Source organism: Heterocephalus glaber, unplaced genomic scaffold (assembly GCF_053883595.1).
Source record: "Heterocephalus glaber isolate CG9 unplaced genomic scaffold, H.glaber_assembly_v1.0 deba00001594, whole genome shotgun sequence".
NCBI lineage: Eukaryota > Metazoa > Chordata > Mammalia > Rodentia > Bathyergidae > Heterocephalus > Heterocephalus glaber.
Genome location: NW_028258369.1, coordinates 10663646 through 10687087, shown reverse-complemented (window position 1 = coordinate 10687087; position 23442 = coordinate 10663646). Strand labels below are relative to the sequence as shown.

At 39.7% G+C, this 23442-nt stretch overlaps 1 protein-coding gene across 13 annotated transcripts in view; it reads right to left on the bottom strand.

Moving 5' to 3' along the window:
- The window catches only part of Sh3kbp1 (SH3 domain containing kinase binding protein 1), a 369672-nt gene that overhangs the window by 259309 nt on the left and 86921 nt on the right, over positions 1-23442 (bottom strand). Inside the window, exon 1 of one of the 13 annotated variants that reach the window (XM_021245330.2) lies at positions 23200-23335. The exons of 11 other annotated variants lie outside the window; for them this stretch is intronic. In XM_021245330.2, coding sequence (XP_021100989.1) covers positions 23200-23250 — 51 coding nt within the window. In that variant the 5' untranslated portion in view covers positions 23251-23335. Of the gene's footprint in view, positions 1-23199; positions 23336-23442 lie in introns of those variants that run through there. One more of the 13 variants, XM_087193659.1, reaches the window with a different exon arrangement.

Here is a 23442-nt window from a genome sequence, read left to right as displayed (position 1 = left end):
AGGTCAGCCCGGCCAACATAGTGTGATCCTGTCTCAAATAATTCATACTTTGTGTTTTGGTATCATTTCATTCATTCATTTGTTCATTCATTCATTTCACCCAAAAATGAAAGCAATGCTCATAAATAAGAGATGAGAATTAGCAAGACGCACTAACATTTCATGTTGGGGGCCCAGATTTCCCAGGATCTGTTCTGCTTTATGTCTGGTGTCCAGGGAAACAATGATTTAAGTGATCATTTATCTGTACTTTCTAAATTTTAACAGTATGTCTATATTTATTGCTTTAGAATCCTTAGAAATTATCAGCGCAGTAGATATCAAACTATGCACAAAGATTTACATACAAAAATGAGATGATCATCATAGTTTTGTTTTTGTTTTGTTTTTTGGTACCGGGGATCGAACTCGGGACCTTGCACTTACAATGCAGGTGGCGGAACCACTGAGCTAAATCCCCAGCCCGATCATCATAGTTCTGTCTTCAAGGTCAAAAACAAAGAAGATGGGAAATCCAATGTCTGCCATGAAGTGGCTAATAGATTGTGGTATATTCTAACAGTGGGATTTAAAATGTTCTCAGAAGAGATTTAATGATTTTTAGGAAAATGTTCATAATATACTAAGTGGACAAAGGATCAATATAGTAGATACAGTGTGTCAGTGCACCCATAAGTCTAATATACAGAAGAATCCTCTGAGAATCTTGTTAAAATGCAGATTCTAATTCAGTTGGTCTAGGCAAGGACCTAAGATCCTGAGTTCCTAATATACTCCAGGTGATGGGATTGTAATTTCTCTATATTTTGTAATCAGAAAGGTAATTTTAAGTTTTAAATAAAACTTTATATGAAAAATCCAAAAAAGGCAAATCTATCAAGACAGAAAACATGCAATTTGGCTGAGGACAGGAATAAGAACTATAAATAGACAAGAAAGATCTTATTGAGATGATAAAATGTTCTTAAGCATTTTATGGTAATAGTTGCAAAACTGAGTAAATTTACTTAAAATTATAAAACTATATTCTTGAAATGAGTGAATTATATGATATGTAAAATATGCCTCAATAAAGTAACTTTTTTTTTTGAGACATGGTCTTGCTATGTAGTTCAGGCAGGCCTTGATCACTATGTAGTCCAGGCTGGCCTCAAACTTGCGACAATCCTCCTGCCTCAGCTTCTCAAACGCTGGGGTTACAGGCATGTACCACCATGCCTGGCCAATACAGTAACTTTTTAAAAAGGTTTTTAAAATGACCAGGATGATTTTTTTTAATGATCACATAGGAACAAGAAAGGGAGGAGTAGGAAAGGAAAGAAGGGATAAGAAAAAAAGAGAATAGAATGAAAAGATGGAAACAAAGCTTTTGTAAATAAGGAGGGGAAGAGGGGTGGAGGGAGAAGAAGCAAGATATATCATGTACAAGCACAAATTCTCTATGATGAATGTGATCATTATGTACATCTAAAATGTTCCAATAAATGTTTTACTTCAAAAAAGAAAAAAAAAATCTGAAGGGAATGGGAATGTGGTTTAGTGGTAGACAACTTCCCTAGCATGCTCAAGGCCCTGGGTTCAATTCACAGAACCACACAAAAAGACTACTTTAAAAATTGAGAGAATTTTGAAACAAAAATTAGCTGTAGGTAGAAGGCCTAAGGAGTTAGGCTTAATGGGTGTATAGTTTTAGTTTGGGAAGATGAAAAAGGGTTGGAGAAGAATGGTGATAATAGTTGTATGACAACATGAACAGACTTAATGGAATAAAAGTGTTCACTTAAAAGTGATTAGATTGATGTTTCATGTAATGTGTATTTTACTGCAATAAAAATAATAATTAAATAACTAAATACAAATACTAGATGTTTTAAAACATTACCAATGAAGGATTTCTTTCCCTCTGCTTCCTTTTCAAGGACCACCCTATCTTGGCACTCCTACAGTAGACTGACTGACTGGAGATCCCCAAAATAGATATGGTAACATCCTAATTGTCAAAACTTGTGAATAGGACCTTACTTGAAGAAAAGGTCTTTGCAGGTGTAATTAAAGATTGTGAGATGAAGAAAGTATTCTGAATTATCTGGGTGGTCCCTAAATCCACTGATAAGCGTTCTCATATGAGACCACATGGAGGAGAAGACAGAAACAGGAGAAGGTGATGTGAAATGGAAGTAAAGTTGCAGTGATGTGGCCACAAGCCAAGGAAAACCAGGAGCCAGCAGAAGCTAGGAGAGACCAAGAACAGTTTCACCCCTAGAAATGTAGGAGGGCACCTTGGTTTTGGACTTCTGGTTTCCAGACCTGTGAGAGAATAAATTTCTATTGTCTTTAGCCACCCAAGTTTGAATTAATTTGTTGTGGCAGTCACGAGACATTAATCCACCCACCAGTGAGACCTCTAGAGTGGGTTCCACCAGCAGCTCCACTAAGATATCAGGCTATTCCTTAAGACATCCAGGGACAGGCTGGCCATGGTGTCAAGAGGAGAGGAGACCTTGTAACCAGCTACTTGACTGAATTTGGTTATTAAGTCTAGAAGACTTTTGGTGGAGTTCTTGGGGTCTTCTATATAGAGTATCGTGTCATCTGCAAACAATGACATTTTGACTTCATTACCTACCTTTATTCCTTTTATTTCTTTGTCTTGTCTAATTGACATGGCTAATATTTCCAGAACTATATTGAACAAGAGTGGTGATAGTGGACATCCTTGTCTTGTTCCTGATTTGAGTGTGAAGGATTTCAGTTTTTGACCATTTAGTATGATATTGGCTGTTCGTTTTTCATAGATGGCTTCTATCTGTTTGAGGTAGAGACCATCTATTCCAATTTTTTGTAGGGTTTTTATCATGAATGCATGTTGGATTTTGTCAAATGCTTTTTCTGCATCTATGGAGATAATCATATGGTTTTTGTCCTTGGCTCTATTGATATAGTGTATTACATTGATTGATTTGCATATATTGAACCATCCCTGCATCCCTGGGATGAATCCCACTTGATCAGGGTGTATGATCTTCTTGATGACCTTCTGCATTCTGTTTGCCAGTATCTTATTAAGGATTTTTGCATCTATGTTCATTAGTGAGATTGACCTATAGTTCTCTTTTTCAGTTGGGTCTTTCTCTGCTTTGGGGATCAAGGTGATGCTTGCTTCCAGGAATGAATTTGGGAGTATTGCTTCCCTTTCAATTTCATTGAAGAGTTTAAACAGTAGTGGCAGCAGTTCCTCTCTAAATGTCTTGTAGAATTCAGCAGTGAAGCCATCAGGCCCCGGGCTTTTCTTAGTTGGTAAGTTTTTAATTACATTTTCAATTTCATTGGTTGATATTGGGTTGTTCAGAATTTTGAGGTCTTCTTCGTTCAACTTTGGTAATTCATATGTATCTAGGAATCTGTCCATTTCTTCTGTGTTGTCCATCTTATTGGCATATAGGTTCTGGAAGTAGGTATTGATGATCCTCTGTATTTCTGCTGTGTCAGCCCAAAAGCCCATCAACTAGAGACTAGATAAAGAAAATGTGGTTTTTTTATAAAATGGAGTACTACTCAGCCAAAAAAAGGAGAAATTAGAGACATTTATAGCTAAGTGGATGCACATTGAGGCCATACTCTTAAATGAAATAAATAGGACACACATGAATAAATACCAAACAGTTTCTCTGGTGTGAGAAACTGAAAGTGTAAATAAGGACTAAATGTATAATAGGTAATGTGAAATAGGAAGAAAAGGGGCAAAGGGGAAGGAAGTGGGAGGGCTAGGGGAAAGGATAGAAGGGAATGGGATTAATATGAGCAAATGGAAACATAGGAACAAAATCTTTGTAAATAGGGAGGACTGGAGGGGTTGAAGGGAGGTTCTGGGCAAGGGTGAAAAATAAGAACCAAGAGAGACTATGGAAAGGTGCAAATTTCCAATGATGAATGTCATTATATTGTATACCTAAAATGTACCAATGATTAGAATGCATAATTGATAATGTAAAATAGGAAGAAAAGGTCCAAAGGGGTAGGGGTAGTGGGAGGGGCAGGGGAAAGGAAAGAAGGGAAAGGAAAAATGATGAGAAATGGAAAAAATGGAAATAAAGACTTTGTAAATAGGGAAGGGTGGAGGGGGTGAAGGGAGGGCTAGGAATGGGGAAAAAATAAGAACCAAGATGCATTATGTAAAGGTACAATTCCCAATGAGAAATGTAATTGTGTTGTATACCTACAATTTAAGAATAAAAGAATTTTTAAAAAAAGAGGAGAGGAGAGAAAGGGAAAGCTTTGTACACACATACATCAAAATGGCCCGTGGAATATGGCAGTGTGTTCCTGTAGTCCTATCCACTCAGGAGGCTGAGGGGAGAGGATCACTGAAGCCCAGGAGTTTGAGACCTGCCCAGGTAACATAGCAAGACCCTATCTCAATTAGAAAGAAAACCAGAGAGGCTCTGTAATGTTTTTCAAGACAGAATCCTTTTGGAAACACCATCAAACATTCTGAGGATTATCAACAAATTAAAAGCACATTGGAAACAATGCCTCTTTGCAGCACAGCTGCTCTTTGCCATTGCTTTGCCACCACTCTGACAAGTCATGATGTGGAGGGAGCCTCCTCACCACATGAGACTCTTTCACACAGATCTTAAACCCCCTTATAATTGTTTTCAGCAACACAACGTGCTTGTTACTAGCACCCTCCGATCATGGTGGATGTTTCTCCAGTTCAAAAAAGACCATGGGGTCTCGCTGACTCTGGCGGCAACACATGACTCTTTTTCCTGTCATAAATCTCACTTTTTAAAAGAAATTCTTTTCTTTGAAAAGCATTTAGTAAGACTATAGAGTGGTGGACCCTAGAGTTTTTGAACAATTCTGAAAATGAAGACTCAAATCAGATTAGTGCATGGTAAATGTCTACTTGCATTCACTAACTCATGTCAGAAAACAAATTTTAAAAACAAAAAACTTACACACTAAAAACAAAATAATTCTAATTTTCCCAATTTAACTACTTCTGAGGCTGGACATTTGTAGCTAAAATAAATTCTATTCATAGCTTTAACTTTCTATTCCAAGTACATCAAGCAATCAATTCAATGCTTCCAATTTTCCAGGGGTTACTTTCCAAAACATTAAGGAACTCAATTTCCAAAAACACCCTGTTGGCATTCAAAGACCAACAGAATTACTAAATGCTTCTACTGGAAAATCCAGGCCACTACGTTCCCCAAATGGGCTTATAAAGAACCCATATCAATTATTCTATGACCATCTGGTTGCTAACAAGAGACTTTTGGAAACCAAGCTTAAAATAGAAATGCACAAACTGGCACAAAGTTCAGAAAATCAACAAAATTCAATACTTAGATCACATCTCCCTCCACACTTTCTTACCAGCACTGTCATCTCTAATTCCAGAATCTTCATTTTTCTCAGTTGCTTATTGCTTTGACTTCTTGTCATGGTAAGATTATCATTAAGATTTCCTATGAGAGTCTTTGTAAAGATGACAGCATCAAGAGGTTTATTTTCTCTCTTTGTGTATCCAGGAAATGTGTTGCACTATCAAACTAAACTTAAAATAACTTTTTAGACTGTGGCTTTTCTGTTATTCAAAGAATGTTACCACTGTACAAAGAGGAAGCCCCAAATCCAAAAATGTTATTTTAAGGAATACTATATCCTGAGATGGTTCTGTTTGTGGGTGACCACTTTGATGGTATAATTTGAGGGACACTGAAAAGATACCTGTACAAAATCTCCCCTCCGCACCTATCTACTCTTTAGTCTTTCAGAGAGCCTGAAATTTTCATCAACAGATTTAATAATGGACTCAAATACTACCGAAACCAAAGGAGGCCTTAGAAATAATCTGCTTCAATTGGCATTGCATTGAATCTATATAGTAGTTTTGGAAGTATGGCCATTTTCACTATATTGGTTCTTCTTACCCAGGAGCAAGGGATGTCTTTCCATTTTCTTGAATCCTCTTTATCTCTTTTTTCAGAGTGTTGTAGTTTTCAGTGTAGAGGTCTTTTGCTTCCTTTGTTAGATTGATTCCTAGATATTTCATTTTTTTGGATGCTATTGTAAACGGAATTGTTTCCCTAATTTCTCTCTCAATGAGTCTGTTATTTGTGTACAAGAAGGCTATTGCTTTTTGAGTGTTGACCTTGTATCCAGCTACTCTACTGAATCTGTCAACAAAACCTCAGGAGCACGGGAACTAGCAGAAAGAATCAGCAACTGGGATCTCATCTTATTAAAAAGCTTCTGCCCTGAAAAAGAAACCACCAACAGAGCTAACAGACAACCTACAATATGGGAAAAAATTTTAGCAGCTGTACCTCAGACAAAGGAAAACTATCTACAATATATAAAGAATTGAAAAAAATCAGACCCCCCAAATTCAAAGACCCAATTCAAACATGGGCATCTGAAATGAACAGACATTTCTCAGACAAAGAAGTAAAAGCAGCAAACAAATATATGAAAAAATGTTTAACATCACTGGTCATTTGAGAGATGCAGATGAAAACAACCCTGAGATTCTACCTCACCTCAGAAAGAATGGCTGCTATCAAGAAATCAACCAATAACAAATGCTGGTGGGGGTGTGGGGAGAAAGGAACCCTTCTCCATTGTTGGTGGGACTGCAGACTGGTGCAACCACTGTGGAAATCAATGTGGAGATACCTCAAAGAACTAGGGCTTAAAGGTCCCATTTGACCCAGCTAGTCCCCTGCTGGGTATCTTCCCCAAAGAATTAAAAGAATCATACCACAGCGATATATGTGCACCCATGTTCATAGCAGCACAGTTTGTATTAGCTAAAGCTTGGAAGCAGCCCAAGTGCCCATCAACTGGAAACCGGATAAAGAAAATGTGGTTTTTTTATAAAATACAGTACTACTCAGCCATAAAGAACGAAAAACTAGAGTCATTTATAGCTAAATGGATGCATATCAAGGCCATACTCTTAAGTGAAATAAATAGGACACACGTGTAAATACTGAATAGTTTCACTAGTGTGAGAGAGAAACTGATGGTGTAAACAAGGGTTAAAATGATTAAAATGAATAATTGATAATTTGAAATAGGAAAAAGGGTCCAAGACGAAGGAGTGAAGGGAAGGGAAGGGGAAAGGAAAAGAGGGAAAGGAAAAACTATGAGAAAAGAAAAAAAAATGGAAATGAAATCTATGTAAATAGGTAAGGGTGGAGCGGGTGAAGGGCGCACAGGTAATGTGGAAAAAAATAAGAACCAAGATATATCATGTATAGGTACAAACACTCAATGATAAATGTAAATGAATTGTATACCTAAAATGTACCAATAAAATTTTTTTAAAAAAAGAAAAAAATAATTTGCTTCAATCTCCTAACTACATAGATGTGTTATGTGCCTTGGCCAAAGTAACATTGCTTCTACAACAAATATTTCCTGAGTACCCACCCAGCACCAGAACAGTGCCAGGTACTGGACAAAGGAAGACACTCCCCTAACCCCTGACCTAGTGAGAGGCAAAATTCAATGTCAGAGCATTGAGAGAAAAGGTGTACTTGGTTACAAGGGCAGAAAGAAAGGTCTGCTGGATTCTGTAAGGCATAGCATTTGGTACAAAAATTCTCAAACTACTTGGAATTATTCTCTGAACTAGAGGATCATAATGTGCTGACGCATTCTGATGTGCTATGGCATGGAATTATTATGAGCCATAAAACCCTATATTCTCAGAGGGTGCAAAAATCAAAACTTGATGATGAATAGATAAGATGTGGTCTATCTATACAATAGAATAATATTCAGCCTTAAAAGGGAAACAAATCCTGTCACATACTACAACATGGATGGACATGGAGGACAACATGCTAAGTAAAATATAACGGTAACAAATATACAACTACTATATAACTCCACTTATATGTGGCATCTAGAGTAGTCAAATTCACAGAGAGGAAAAGTAGAATGGTGGTTGCCAGGGGCCACAGCAGGGAGGGAATGAGGAATTATTTAATGGGCATAGAATTTCAGTTTTACAAGACAAAAAAGTTCTGGAGATTGGAGATTGTGGAGATTCACAACAATGTGTTTGCATGTGACACTACTGAACTCTACACTAAAAATGGTTAAGATGATAAATTTTGCCTGCTGCGCAAGTACAAGAACCCGAGTTCGATCCCCGGTACCAAAAAAGAAAAAAGATGATAAATTTTGTGTTATGCATATTTTACCACAATCATTTAAAAAGTTTAAGTAAAGGCAAATGAGTTTAAGGAAACAAGCCAAATTCCATTACAGAAAGTTTTTACTTCCTCAAGCATCCAAACTACCTATAGAGAGTTGTGGCCATAGTGGAACTCAGAAAGCCAGTGTTATAATTCTAAATATAGGCTGAATATTCGTCATCTAAGTTGTTTAGGACTAGAACTGTTTTAGATTTGGGATTTTTTTTTGGACTATTTGCACTTACATACTGAGATATCTTGGGGATGGGATTCAAGTTTAAACTCAAAATTCATTTATGTCTTATATGTAACCTTATACCCATAGCTTGAAGGTAGCTTTATACAATATTTTTAGTGTGCCTACATTTTGACCATGAGCTGCCATATGATGTCAGTGGAATTTTCCACTTGTGGCATCATATTGATACTCAAGAAGTTTCAGATTTGGAAGCATGTCAGATTTCAGATTTTCAGATTAGGGAGGCTCAACCTATGACACAATTAGAAAGCCACTACTTTCCAAATATTTGAGGTCAGGGTAGAAATGTAGAATAAGGAGGAAGGAGAACTAAGGAGAAAAGATAATTGCTAAAGTTGGGTGATGGGTACAAGAGACTTTGTTGGGCTAGCTTCTCTATTTAGTGTATATTTGAAATATTTCTAGTGACAACCAATAAAAGTGAAGAGCTGGTCAAGAGAATTTCATTCTCTGAGCAAATGCAAGAGCTTATCTTTGAAATATTTAGTATAGATGGTTATCTTCAATTCATTATGTCCCAGTAAGGAAGAACACCTGAAACACTCAAGCCAATTAGAGGTACCAACAGTGTGACCAAATACTATTGTCATCCCTTCTTCTTAATTTTTTGAATAGGATACATTTACATCATTTACATCACACACACACACACACACACACACACACACGGAGTCTAGCACCCATTCCCCTGGTTTACCACTGCCAGGAAATTACCATTTCTAGCTTATTAAGTTTCTTGGGCATCTTCCAGTTTCTTCAAGCAAATGTTATACACTAGCATATAATGCACACTGTCCTGAATGCTTTTTTATTTAACAATATATTTGAGAAGTCTTTCCATATTGGAAAGAGTATCTTCATTCTTTATTCTACCTATAGAGTATTTCATTGTATGGATGTACTATAATTTATGTATCCCAAGTTGATGGACATGTGGAAAGTTTCCAATATTTTCCTATTACAAATCATATACCTACCTTGTGAATAAAATTAAATGTATTAAAACAAAGTATCTCAGTATATACTGGACTACTACACAGCTTCGTGATATCATGCTAATATTATCCTGGACTGGCATTCTCCCTCCTCTTCTGGGATCTCTGATTCTTTAAGGCACAGCTCTAGCTTAGCTGAGCTCTTCCATAAAGCTTTTCTTGATCATTCTGGCCCACAGCAAGCACCCATTCTTCAGTTCTATACCACAAATTTTCACACAGTTTTGCATGTATTGGTGCAACTATATCAGCTTTCTGGTGCGAATGATGTCTTCCTGAAGGCCACACACTACCTGTGCTACCTATACTACTTGTGTATTCCGCACAGCACCTAGCAGGTATAGCAAAAAGAATATCCTCCATAAGTACCAACTAATTGACTCGCATTAGTGAATACTTTCCTTAATCCTGAATCACATGTTTTCTAGACCTACATGTCCTTCAGAGAAGGTTCTAGCCAGAATTGCTCTGGGAATTATCGTAAAGTCATAATCAAATTGGGAGCCACTGCAAAACAAAATCCAAATCCAACAAATTGAATCCTCTTGGCATGCTCTGTACACAGAACAGGAAACATCATGACATTCGGAAGGTGCCCGACATCTCAATTCACAGGCACAAAATGATATTTAAATAGCATCTGTGGTGGAGACACAGCTAACATATACAAGAAAGTTACAAGTAACACTGATGTGGGGTGGAGGGGAGCTCCCTCACACGTCTGATAAATTATGCTCAGCATAATTCTCAATCACATTTTAATTCTACTCTGCAATCTATTTCATTCATTCAATCAAACTATATTGAGGGAGGCCAAGGAAGCCTCTTGAGAAGGTGACTTCTGAGCTGACACATGCTTGACAAGCAGGAGCAGCAATCCAAGCAGGGTAAAGCCTCTGGCCACAGGCAGAGGTACACAGATGGCAAATCAGGTTCCAAAATAACTGTTGCTCACAGAACCTCTGAATGTGATTTTATTTGGAAACAGGGTCGTTGCAGATGATTACGTTTAGATGAGGCCATTTGGGTGGGCCTTAACGTAATATGACTGGTATACTTATAAAGAGGAAAAATGTGGATAGTTATGCATGTGGGGAGAACGCTATGTGAAGATGAACGCAGAAATCAGGTTGATGTACAGAGTGTGACTGAAAAATATAACTTTTAATTTTTTTAATTTATTACAGTAAAAGTCATATTGCCATTAATCCCCGTTAAAATAGTCCCTCTTGCTTTGAACACACTTATCCCCTCATTCTTGCCATTTTCTGAAGCAGTTCTTGAGGTCCTCTTTTGTGAATGTCTTTAGTTATGCTGTTATGGCTGCCTCAATGACCTGAATCAATCCAAAACATTTACCTTTCACACTCACTTGGACTTTGGGGAAGAGTGCCAGATCCTGTAAATAAGACTGAAGAGGACACCCCATAAGGTCTTTACAAGCCTCCCCTTCTGCTGGGTGGCACTTTGCAGCAGAATTCACTGTACTTTTGATCACACCTCATTAAAGACACTCACAAAGGAGGACCTCCAGAACTGCTTCAGAAAGTGGCAAGAATGAGGGGCTAAGTGTGTCCAAAGTAAGAGGGAGTATTTTGAGGAGGATTAATGCCAATGTGTCTTTTGCTGTAATCCAATTTTTTAAATTGTAAACATTTACGGTATATTTTGACCATACCTTGTATCTACAAGCCAAAGAATGCCAGAAAGCCACCCAAAGCTAGGAAAGAGACATGGAACAAAGTCTCCCCTACAGCTATCAGGAGGAACCAATCCTGCTGACATCTTGATCTCAGACTTCCAGCCTCCAAAGCTGTACGAATACAGTCTGTGGTATTTCTTATAGCAGCAAGAGCATGCTAAAACAATGGATATTAGGTACAATAATTATCACACCACACCAAAAGTCACTTCCAATTACAGCAGCAAAATCCTTGTCCTAAATACAATGTTACCTGAAAACTTCAGTAGGTTAACTGATGGAGAGGATGAAAAGGGTTACTCAAAAGAAAATGTTCCACCGCTTGCTAATCCATAAAGTACCTACCTTCTCTGATCTCATGAGTTCCTTCAACCCCAGTTGAAAAGAAGAAAAAAAAACCTTTCAGAACAGACTGGAGCCAGAAAACTTGGGTAAGAGAGGAAAGGAGTGATTACATCATGATATTAAATGCTTATGATTACCACCACCCCTACCATGACAGAGTTCCTACTATCAGCTGAACACTATGCCCATCCTTTACATCGATTCCAAAAGATATTTATTGTCATTTTCTTTTGTATCGGGGATCAAACTCAGGACCTTGCACTTGCCAGGTGCGGTGCCACTGAGCTAAATCCCCAGCCCTTATTGTCATTTTCTTTAGCAAAGTAAAATCAGAGAAGCTGATGTGCTAAAAAATAGTCCCTGCATTCATCTGGTTGGACTGCCATAACAAAACAGCACAAAGGCTGGAGGCTGAAGTCCCAGACCAAGGTGGGGGTAGGTATGATTTCTCCTAAGGCCTCTTTTCTTGGCTTGCAGATAGCTATCTGCTTGGTATGTCATCACATGGTCGGCCCTCTGTGTGTGCGTGCCCCTGATATCTCTCTCTCTCTCTCTCTCTCTCTCTCTCTCTCTCTCTCTCTCTCTCTCTCTGTCTCTCTCTCTCTCTCTCCTCTCTCTCCTCTCTCTCTCTCTCTCTCGAACCCAGGGTGCCTTTGCACTGAGTTACATCCTCAGCCCTTTTTTATTTTGAAACAAGGTCTTGCTAAGTTGCCCAGGGCTGGGCTTGTACCAGGCTGTGCTTGCACATGTAATCCTCCTGTCTCAGTGTCCCAGAATGCTGGGATTACAAGTATGTGCCACCATCCCCAGCTATTCTCTTCCTATAAGGACACCAGTCATATTAGATCAGGTCCACTCTACCAGTTCATTTTAACTCAATCATCCCTTCAGAAATCCTATCTCCAAATTTAGTCACATTCTGAAATACTGAAGGCCAGGACTTCAACATACAAATTGAGAGGACACAATCCAACCTATAACTAATCCTCAAGGAAAAATCAGAACCTACAAACCACCCTGGAACCATTTGACTCCAGAGGCCACTTTCCTTGGATCGCACTGCCTACCACTAAAACATTCATTTGCTATTTTAAAGATACAGAATTTGATTCAACCAATAACAAATGCTGGCGGGGCTGTGGGGAAAGAGGAACTCTGCTCCACTGCTGGTGGGAGTGCAGACTGGTGCGACCACTGTGGAAATCAGTATGGAGATACCTCAAAGAACTAGGACTGGAAGTCCCATTTGACCCAGCTATTCCCCTGCTGGGTGTCTTCCCCAAAGAATTAAAAGAATCATACCACAGTGATATATGTGCACCCATGTTTATAGCGGCACAGTTTGTAATAGCTAAAGCTTGGAAGCAGCCCAAATGGCCATCAAGTGGAGACTGGATAGAGAAAATGTGTTTTTTTTTTAAATAAAATGGAGTACTACTCAGCCATAAAAAATGAGAAATTAGAGACATTTACAGCTAAATGGATGCACATTGAGGCAATACTCTTAAGTGAAATAAATAGGACACACATGTGTAAATATCGAACAGTTTCTCTAGTGTGAGAAACTGAAAGTGTAAATAAGGGTTAAAAGGTATAATGGATAATGTGAAATAGGAAGAAAAGGGGCAAAGGGAAAGGGGAAGTGGGAGGGGTAGGGGACAGGAAAGAAGGGAATGGAATTAATATGAGAAAATGAAAAAAATGGAAACAAAGTCTTTGTAAATAGGGAGGGATGGAGGGGGTGAAGGGAGGGCAGGGGAAGGGGGAAAAATAAGAACCAAGAGAGATTATGTAAAGGTGCAAATTTCCAATGATGAATGTCATTATATTGTATACCTAAAATGTACCAATAAAATAAACTTTTAAAAAAAATTTTTTTTAAAGATCCAGTATTTGAAAACTAAGATTTTTTGGTTAGTTTCTTTTGAAAGCCTCTTTTAAGGTCTTAAGACATCCCCCAAGGAAGCTCTCAAGAGAGTTGTCCAGCAGGCCCAATGTAAGCGGTCTGAGGACTAACAAAAAGGGAAAGGGGGCCAGGCTGAGACCAAATCTAAACAGATTTCAGCTTCCACCTTCCAGAGCAGGGTCCCCAGGGCCCTTCCTAGCATTAGTTAGAGAACTGGAAAAGGGAGTTCCCCAAGAGTTAGCCCAATTCCAGGCTCACTAACATATGAGAGATTCCCTGAGACCTGTTCTCCTGTCTGCTTCTCAGCCTCAGGATGGCTCACTCTAGGCCAACTCAAAAACTCCTAAACCAGGGTTGGGGATTTCGCTCGGTGGCACCGTGCCTGCCTAGCAAGCACAAGGTCCTGAGTTCAATTCCCAATACTAAAAAATAAAATAAAAATTTTTTTAAAACCTCCTAAACAAAAGTACAGTAAATATTTGCACTGTGCACCACAAAGCCCCCTCACACCTCAGAAAAGACTGCCACTTCACACTGTTAGCAGAGGCTCCGGCAGCTGCTGCACCCACCAGGGTTCAAGGAAACATCTTCAAACATCTTCCATCCTCCGCCACTTCAGACACCAAATCAATAAAAGATGGTACCTTGCTGTACCCTTCCCTGGGCAGAAAAGCAACGTTCTTAAGAGTGAGGTGACCGAGACCTTTATAAAGTACCATTCTGGGGAAGGAGAAGAGATAAGGCTGGGAAAGTCCTCTTTTACTGAGCACAAGAACCCCATAAATTAAGAATTCTAGAATGAACAATCAATCAAAATACTTAGGTGCCAAACATTATGTGCCAGGGTGATGATGACTAGAAACCAAGTGTTAGGAAAACAAATCTGGTCCAAAATAAAACAATGAAAGACCCAAAATGCAGCACCAACTATAACTATTATTTTCTAAAGGAAAGAATGAAAAATGTCAACATGCAGTAGGAGAAACTGAAAAATGAAGAAACATCACAAAAGATTTTATGGAAGAAATAATAATGGTAAAAATGGTTATTAAATGATTATATCTTACTTACATTTATTAGACTACATTTATGTGTTACTTCCGGTACACTGCATCGAATGACATATTCTTCTACTTAAGAGACCTATTGTGAAGTGAATAATACCTCTTTAGTAACAAGGGTCCATTTCAAACTACCTCAACTCTAATTGAGACATGTCATCAAATATTACTGGAAAGATGCTTATCTGAGTATTACCTCCCAAATTTATACCTGCACTTATTCCATGGCTGACCAAAGTAAAAGCCAGTTTTAGGCCAATCCTAGAAGAAAACTAGTAAATACACACTCCCCGGGCATACCCAAAGCTGAAAATCAATCAATTCAACAGTCACTAGGAAGAATATAGTCTCCTCCGAAAATTATGGTAAATGACGTTCGACCTTTGTGTTTCTAATTTATTAATCAATTTATGCCAGGCAGGAAATAACTGCCCTATGGAAACAAGTCAACCTATACTCTGTTGGTGGAATGGCAAGCTAGCAATATCGATCAAAACTGTAAGGACACAGACTCTTAACCCAACAACACCACTGGAAGGCATTTGTCCTATGAACAGACTCACATAAAAGAGGGTGACTTGGTGCAGGAGAAAGCTTAAAACACCTCCAAATAGGATTCCAATTAAACAGAACAGGATGTTGAAGCAGAAAGATACATTAAGCAAAAAAAGCCAGTTGGTTCATAACTTGTAAATGACTGCCCAGTTTGCGGGCTTTAAAACTTATTTGTATTTTAATTTTTGCATATACATAGGAAAATTCTAGAGAATGAAAAATTAAAGAGCAGTACAAAGGAAGCTTTAAGCTCTTTTGTATCATTTGAATGTATTTACCACGAGTTTATAATTTGTTTTGTTTTTTAGTACCAGAGATCGAACTCGGGACCTTGAGTTTGCGAGGCAGGCGGCGGAACCACTGAGCTAAATCCCCGGCCCTGTGTTTTAAATTTAAAAAATTATAAACTCGCCAGGGATTTAGCTCAGTGGTTCCGCCGCCTGCCTCACAAACGCAAGGTCCCAGGTTCGATCCCCGGTACCAAATAAATAAATACATAAATAAATTTAAAACACATAAGAAAAATCCACAAGCAATGAGAATTTATGAGAATATATCCTTAAATTTCTCTCAGCGATGTATGGAGTCTTAAAGGACGGCTCAATAATCTTATACTGATTCCTACTCAGGAAGTAGCACAACAGTTAAGGGTGAGCTACATGTACAGGGCATGAAATCTAATTTATGTTTGTTTTTTGAGACAGGATCTAGCTAGGCTGTTCAGGCTGTCCTTGAACTCACTATGTAGCCCAGGCTGGCCTCGAATTGATGGTGATTCTCTTGCCTGAGCCTCTTGAGTGCTGGGATTATAGCCATATGTCACTACACCCAGCTTCCTAAATCGTTTATGTATTAGTCATCATTTAATCAGAAAACTAAACTTGCCATACTCAAACTTTTATCAATTCATTTTTCACAATTTTAAAGGGCAAAGGTATATAATAAAAACACAATCCAGGACATCATGAATTAGGTATCTTGCACGACAGATGCTAAAAAAAAAATTACAGTGATTGTAATTTCTATAAGAAGAAAATAAACTCTGAAGGGTTTAAGTACACACACGGATATGCACAGTTTTACATGTAATAGTAAAATAAATTGGAAACTAAACGTATACAATAGGAGAATGGGTGAATAAACTGTACAGTAGGCATATAAGGAAATACTATTAAAAACTGTCACTGTATATTATAGCTATAGAAAGATACTTGTGGCACATTTAAGCTAAAAAATTCACTGTAGGGGCTGGGGATTTAGCTCAGTGGTTCTGCCGCCTGCCTCACAAGCAGAAGGACCTGAGTGCGATCCCTGGTACCAAAAAAAAAAAAATTATTGTAATAGCATTTTTCATATGGATCTATTTTGAAAATGATATAAATGAGTATATATTTATACATGAGTATTGGAAAAGGTTACAAGGAAAGAAAGCAAAACATGAACTGTGGTTATGTCTAGAGAGTAGAAATTCACGAGATTTTGTATATGCATATTTTGGCTGATTTCTAACATTTCTATTGAAGCATTTTTAACTATGATTTTTTTAAACTTACAAAAATGCTGACTATCTTCTCTAATGTTCTTCCATGGAAGAGAATTCAATGCAAAAGATGTGACTTGTTCTCTTTCTCTTCTGCCCCTTTGCTGGTCTTTTTAATGGTTTTTCTGATGCATTAGAAACTGGAAAGGAGGAAGGTGCTACCTCTAACATTTTCAAGGCTGTTTCTTCCTGCTTTCAAATGCAGCTATTATGTTAGGGGAGTGGTTTCTAATTGGGCAACTGTGCCCTCCAAGGAACATTTGATGATATCTATGGACACGTTTTGTTGTCACAGCCTGTGCTATTGGCATCCACTTAGTGGACATCAGAGATGCTGAACACCCTACAAGGCACAGGTCAGCCCCCATAACAGACTTAACTGGCCCCAAAGGTCAACAATGCTAAGATCAAGAAACCCTGTTTCAGGCTAATGAGTCTTGAGGTTACTTGCTAATCCTCCATGAGTAGTGCCCTTCAACAGCTGTCTGAGAACATCTGGCCAAGAGGCACCTCAAGTAGAGTGGAAATGCACTGACCAGGGAAGCTGAACAACTGAGAATCTGGATCCACCCTCCAGCTGTATAACTTCCTCAGGCAGGAGACCATGCCATGCTGCTGATCTCCTACCCTCCTCCACGAATTGGGACTCCCATCACCCACCACTGAGAGTGTACTAGAAACTTCAACACAATGATAAAGGAGACAAGGTTTGTAAACTATAAAGCACAGTGCACAAGTGAATGACATTATCATCTTAGGATTTTAACTGTCTGGGCTTACCAACAAAAATACACTTAGGGTTTCAATGGGTCTTTGCCTAGCACATTCCCACTGCCCTGAATCATACTACCTATTTAAGATGCCAACTCAGAACACAGTAGTGATTTTTACTAAAAACCAAGACTAAAAACCATAAAGAGAGGTTTTTTTTAAATACATCTTCCTTGGCATAATTGTGAGGCAGCATAATTTACTGACTGAATGACAAGACCTGGATTCAGTCATAGTAAAGAACCTCAGGGCCAGGGATTTACCTCTGGTTCCGCCACCTGCCTTGCAAGCACAAGGACCTGAGTTCGATCCCTGGTACCGAGGGAAAAAAAAAAAAAAAAAAAGAACCCCAGCTCTATCTCTTCTTAGCTGGATGACCATGGAGAGTGGCCTCTCTATGCCTCAGTTTCCTCATCTGTCTATCCAAACCATAACATATCCAAACCAAGGTATTTGAGAGGGAAAGGAAGGTCTAGCAATGTTGATATCATACACTAGAACTGTCCCCAGGCAAACAAAGGACATAAGGTCACTCTAAAGAAAGGATAATAACAGTATTTATCTTCCAGCCTTGTGATGACTAAATCAAATTAAAGAGGCAAAATACACAGGATAATCTCATTAAATGCAGCTATAATTGTAGTCCTTTCCCACTCCTACCCACCCAATTCATTCAGCAGGTAACAGTAAGACAGGCATAGCAACTCTTGTCTGCAACAGGGCTCCTCGTCTTGTCCTACAGAGTGTTTGTTTAATGCCCAAGACTTCACTTTGTGCACACATGCAGTCATGACCAAAGCAGAATTAAACATAAACCCATAAGCCAGCATTAGAGATCAAGACTGCCTACCTAGGAAAGTCATACCAAATATGTAGCAGTTAAAAGTCTCCTTTACAGAAATGAACAATAAATTAGAGCTTGTCTAATCAACAAAGACAGAAAGGATTTAATATTATCCCAAAGTTCCCAATTCATGAAGCTATTTTAGTTTTATTAGCAATTAGCTCTGCATAATGAATCTCACAGAAGGCACTAATACAACTTCATAACTCTGTACCCAATGTTTTAAAGCACGTTACAGTATTGGCTCCCTTCAATTTCTATGCACAGCCCATTACAACAAATTGTGTACCATGCACAAGACCACCTTACAGAACCCATACAATATGAAAGCAAAGTTACTCTGGCCTGCTTCTATATTGAGATGCATCTATATCATCTGCTAAAAATAAGTAGTTTAATTCAGTGTGCTGAAAGAAATTCCTCAAAAAGTCAATACTCACCAGAAGAGGTGGATGTTCCTTATTTTTCAGATATTGATTAATCTCTAGGGCCTTGGGACTCTAATCACAAATCCCCTTGCATCCTTCTCCCTCTACCCCATTTCAGTAAAGTTGGTCTCGATTACTATAGTCACAATTCTCACAACCAAATGTTTCCATACTCAACTACAGGGCCTTGCCCTCTCCCCTTCCTCCTTGTTCACATTTTACTAGACATATCTTCAGTCAGCCCTCCTTCTGTGCCAATTTCTGGTGGCCATTAGTGAGGTCACATTCCACTCCTTTAGAAGCCCTGAGACTAAAGCTCCAGACAGGACCAATCACCGGAAATGCAAACTACAGACCTCCACAAAGAGAAGGTCTACCAAGAAAGCTTTATGTGCATAATTCAGAACAAGAGAGGACACTCCATTTCTGCTGTATTCTGTGTCTCTTTCTTGATTCAAAGAAGCTGAAATCAGTGAAGTATATTTTGATCTGGTGTTGGCTATACAGACATGCGTGAAATTAAACAAGCTGTACTGTTATGTGGATTTTAAGTATGTATGTTATATTGCTGTTAAAATTTTTTGAAGTAGTTTTATACTGTGTAAGCACCTACATCAGTATTTTTCAAATTCTTTTCAAACTGGGATGCCACCAATTGGTGGGCTACATAATCTATTTAGAAGGTCCTGACCACTTTTATTTTCTGGCACAGTAGTGGAATGGAACCCAGAGCCTTGCACATGCCGAGCAAGTACTAAACTAATAGGCTATATCCCCAGCTCTTTTTATTTTATTTCTGAGCCAGGGTCTCACTAAGTTGCTCAGGCTGGCCTTCAAGTTGTATATCCTCCTGCCTCAGCTTCCTAGATTACAGGTATGCACCACCATGTTGGCCTGTCAAGCATGTTTTTAGTGTATTGGGGAATACAAGAGGCACACACACTGAAGGCAACTACTGTTTCAAGAAACTTATTTGAGTTACATGTGTTTACATATGCGTACACATGTAAACATGTGGACTGAGTAGCTAGTTTTTAAACTGCAGAACATAATAAAAAATGCCTAAGGGGGCGGGGGTCATAGCTCAGTGGTACAGCTATTTGTGTAGCATGCACAAAGCCCTGGATTCCATCCCAGCACCACACACAATAAGAAACATTGAGGGGCTAGGGATTTAGCTCAGTGGTGCCATGCCTGCCTTGCATGCGAAAGGTCCTGAGTTTGATCCTCGGTACTGAAAAGAAACAAAAAGAAACACTGAGTATGCCAACAAACAGTGACTCAAAAGCCAGACAGACCTGGACTTTAATCCTGATTGGCTATATTCATGCCTAGGAACAAGTCATCTAACCTCACTAAGCCTGCATTTTGCCATCTCTAACATGGGGGTAATACTATCTACTCCCTGGGACTGGTGTAAAATCTCAGTGAAGTGGTGAACAACTGGCCAGAGAGAGCTACTTAAACAGTTTGCAGCTCGCACGTCATTTACATGGTGCCCTACACTAGGATTTTTACCCCTAGGAAGAAAATTTCAAGGTAATATACACAGAAGGGTGGTGCCAAGGCTGAGCTCCCATCACATGACCCCACTGAAGTTCCAGGGAAAACAAAGTAGTAACATTTGAGAGGAGTCAGCAAGACAGGGAAAAGCTATTGCCCCAGCTCAGATGGTGATAAATCATCAGGCTTTGGATTCTGACCAGAGGGAAAACCACTCTCCAAGATAACAGGGTTTTTCTCACTATTTTTGGCAGAAGATGGAGAAAGGCCAGAGAGGAAGATGGTCGGTAAAGAAATAGAGCATTTGTTCTAAGCAGATCGCTTTGAAGACAGGTGGTTTCATTTTGATCTTTTTTTTTTTTTTTGGTACCAGGGATCGAACTCGCATCCTTGCGCTTACGCAGCAGGCGCCGGAACCACTGAGCTAAATCCCCGGCCCTATTTTGATCTTTTTTTAAAAAAAGATGCCGAAAACATTTAAAAGGTGACTCCAGGTACCAGCCAGGGACTTGCCAAGATAGAGTACTCTAAAGTGTCTAAGCAGTGATGGATGCAGATTGGAGGGGAGAGGGGGCTAGCACAGAAAAGACAGGACTATCTTCATCAGCTTGTAGTCTCCAACTATTTAAAAGTCATTCACTAAGTTATCCAAAGGAACTATTCACTCAGCAAACATCTCTTGAGCATCTACTATACATATCCAGGACTGAGTTAAGGGATGGGGATAGGGTGGAAATAAAACAGACAAGGCCTCTCTTCTCTCAGAGCTGAAATTCTGGTGGAAGAGATAGCAAGTGCCAAGTAAATCAATGAATCAACAAAATATTTACAGGCTGTGATATAAGTACTCTAAGAAATAACTATGGCGGGCCAGGGATTTAGCTCAGTGGTTCCGCCGCCTGCCTCGCAAGCACAAGATCCCGAGTTCAATCTCCGCTACCAAAAAAAGAAAAAGAAAAAAGAAAAAAGAAATAACTATGATGGAAAGGAAATGTAAGATGGAGAAAGTCCCTTTAGATAAGATGGCCCAGGAGGGCTGCTCAGAGTAACATCTGAGAGAGGAGAAAGAGCTGCCAGGCAAGGCACCAAGGAAGGGGCATTCCTGGCAGAAAGGCCGTGTGCCTGGGCTCAGAGGCAGGAAACGGCAGGCGGGGGCTAGGGAGGGCAGGAAGTCACTTTAGTGGAAAGTAGTGGCCAAGCAGGAAAGTGACCTTGATGAGGCTGATAAAGTAGGCAAAAGCAGGCCATACTAGGCCTGACTGACCATAGGAAACAGCCTGGATTATTTCAATGAAGAGTAACATAGAACCCTTGAGGGCTGGTATAGTATAATACATTGCTTTGATGCTGGTTAACATAAAAGGTCTTCTTAAATCATCATTCACAAGCCAAGTGTCCAGGTGATATGATGTCTCCAAAATCAAGGATAAAAATTACACTATCTGCCGCCGCCTGCCTCGCAAGTGCAAGGTCCCGAGTTCAATCCCCGGTACCAAAAAAAAAAAAAAATTAGCACTATCAGGGCTCACTGATACACAATTATTGAGTACTTTTGCCAGCTAGAGGCAAATGACTTCAGCTTAAATATGAGATGAAATATAAGGAATTCAATCAGGGAAAGGACTGGAAGAACTTGTGACTGACAAGGGAACACTATTATTAGCAATTAAATTCACAGTTAGCAAATATAAAGCATGTAGTGAAGTTAATTAACAAGGCAGGCTCGACAAAGTGCCACACACACACACACACACACACACACACACACACACGGCCCACTAGAGGCACTTGAGGACTGACAGATATGCCTGGCAGTTGCCTAAATTCACGAACGGGTAATTGAAATGACCTGATGAAAAGGCACCATGCCAGTGCCCTATAAATACTTCTGAATCAAAAATAAGACAAACTACTGAGCAGTTTTCATCAAGATTTATCTTTTCATGTTCTTCTCCTTCACACCAGCTGAATATAGGTACTCTTAACTTGGAAACTCAAAAATGAACCAGAAATGGCTCTTCTGAATTATCGCTCTCCCTTGAGAACCCATCACACAACCTCCTGACTTAGGCCCCTTAAGCCCCAGCATCTTTAACTCAAATGTATCTGTGAGGCACAAGCGTGACTCACTCACGTCCTGCCCCTAGGACTTTGTTTTGGAAGTGTCACCTGGTCATGACTAAAAGGACAATCAGGATTATGGGCTTAAGCAAGGTCAACTGGCTGCCCCAACATCAAACCTGTGACACTTCGCAAGATCTCAGCGGCCTCTAAGGCTGCCCTGAAACAATCTGGGACAGCAGTACTGGTGGCATCTCATAGATCACAACACACTGCTTGACCTTATGAGAAAGAGCGAGGCAACCAAAGTGCCAGGTAAAAAGTAAGACATGGAGGAATTTTGTTAGTGGCTAATATAGCTAGCAGAGCAGGGTTTTGAGCTTGCCCCGGTACTTTGGCTTGATGTCTAGCAATAGGACAGTGCTCTTTCACAGACTCCAACCGACTTTCTAGCCCACCTCCCACCTCATTTTTACTTCCTCCTCAGCCCGGGAAAGCTGGATTCCACACCTGGCTTCATCCCAGACTCCCAAATTGGCAGCTGCCTCATAAATGTTACTTGCTCCCAACCACAGACAGGGAACCCTCACTGCGGCAACAGATGCCTGCCAGGAGTTTGACAGGATGGGGCTGTCTGTGTGAAGTGCCCTTAGAGAAAACTCATCTGGCTATAGACAGCAGCCAGAGGAGTGACCAAATGGGCCAGGGGCGGAGGGGGGGTGGGGGGGTTGTTCAAAATCTTCATAAATGTCATTACAAAAAGGACCTGGCCAAAAGGAGCTACTTCTGTCACAGAGGATGACTTGGGAAAAGAAATTCCCTTTTGCCACTAACAAGAAAACCAAACCTGGGTCCAAGTGGAAAACAGTGTGGGTCACCATTTTGGAAGAACTGAGCTGAGACCAAATTCCCTGTCTTGTCTCCCTCCTGGCCTATAAAGTAGTCAGGAACAGGCTACAAAAGATGCAGATGTAACAACAATCAAAACAGATGCATGGCCTACTTACACTCTCAGACATGTCAGCGGCACTCGGACCTTTGGCTGATGAAAGCTCCATTCTGCGGAGAATGAAATGGTGATTTCTGGCTGACTAAACTCCCGGGCAGGAGTGAGTTCTGCGCTGTTCGTGAACTGCAAGCCTCTCTGATTCACTTGGCAGCAGAATTATTCTAAGCATCCTGTCCCATACCCAAGCCGCCCGCCCCTCCCACTACACATTCACACTGGCGGGGTTTTTTTTCTTTTAATT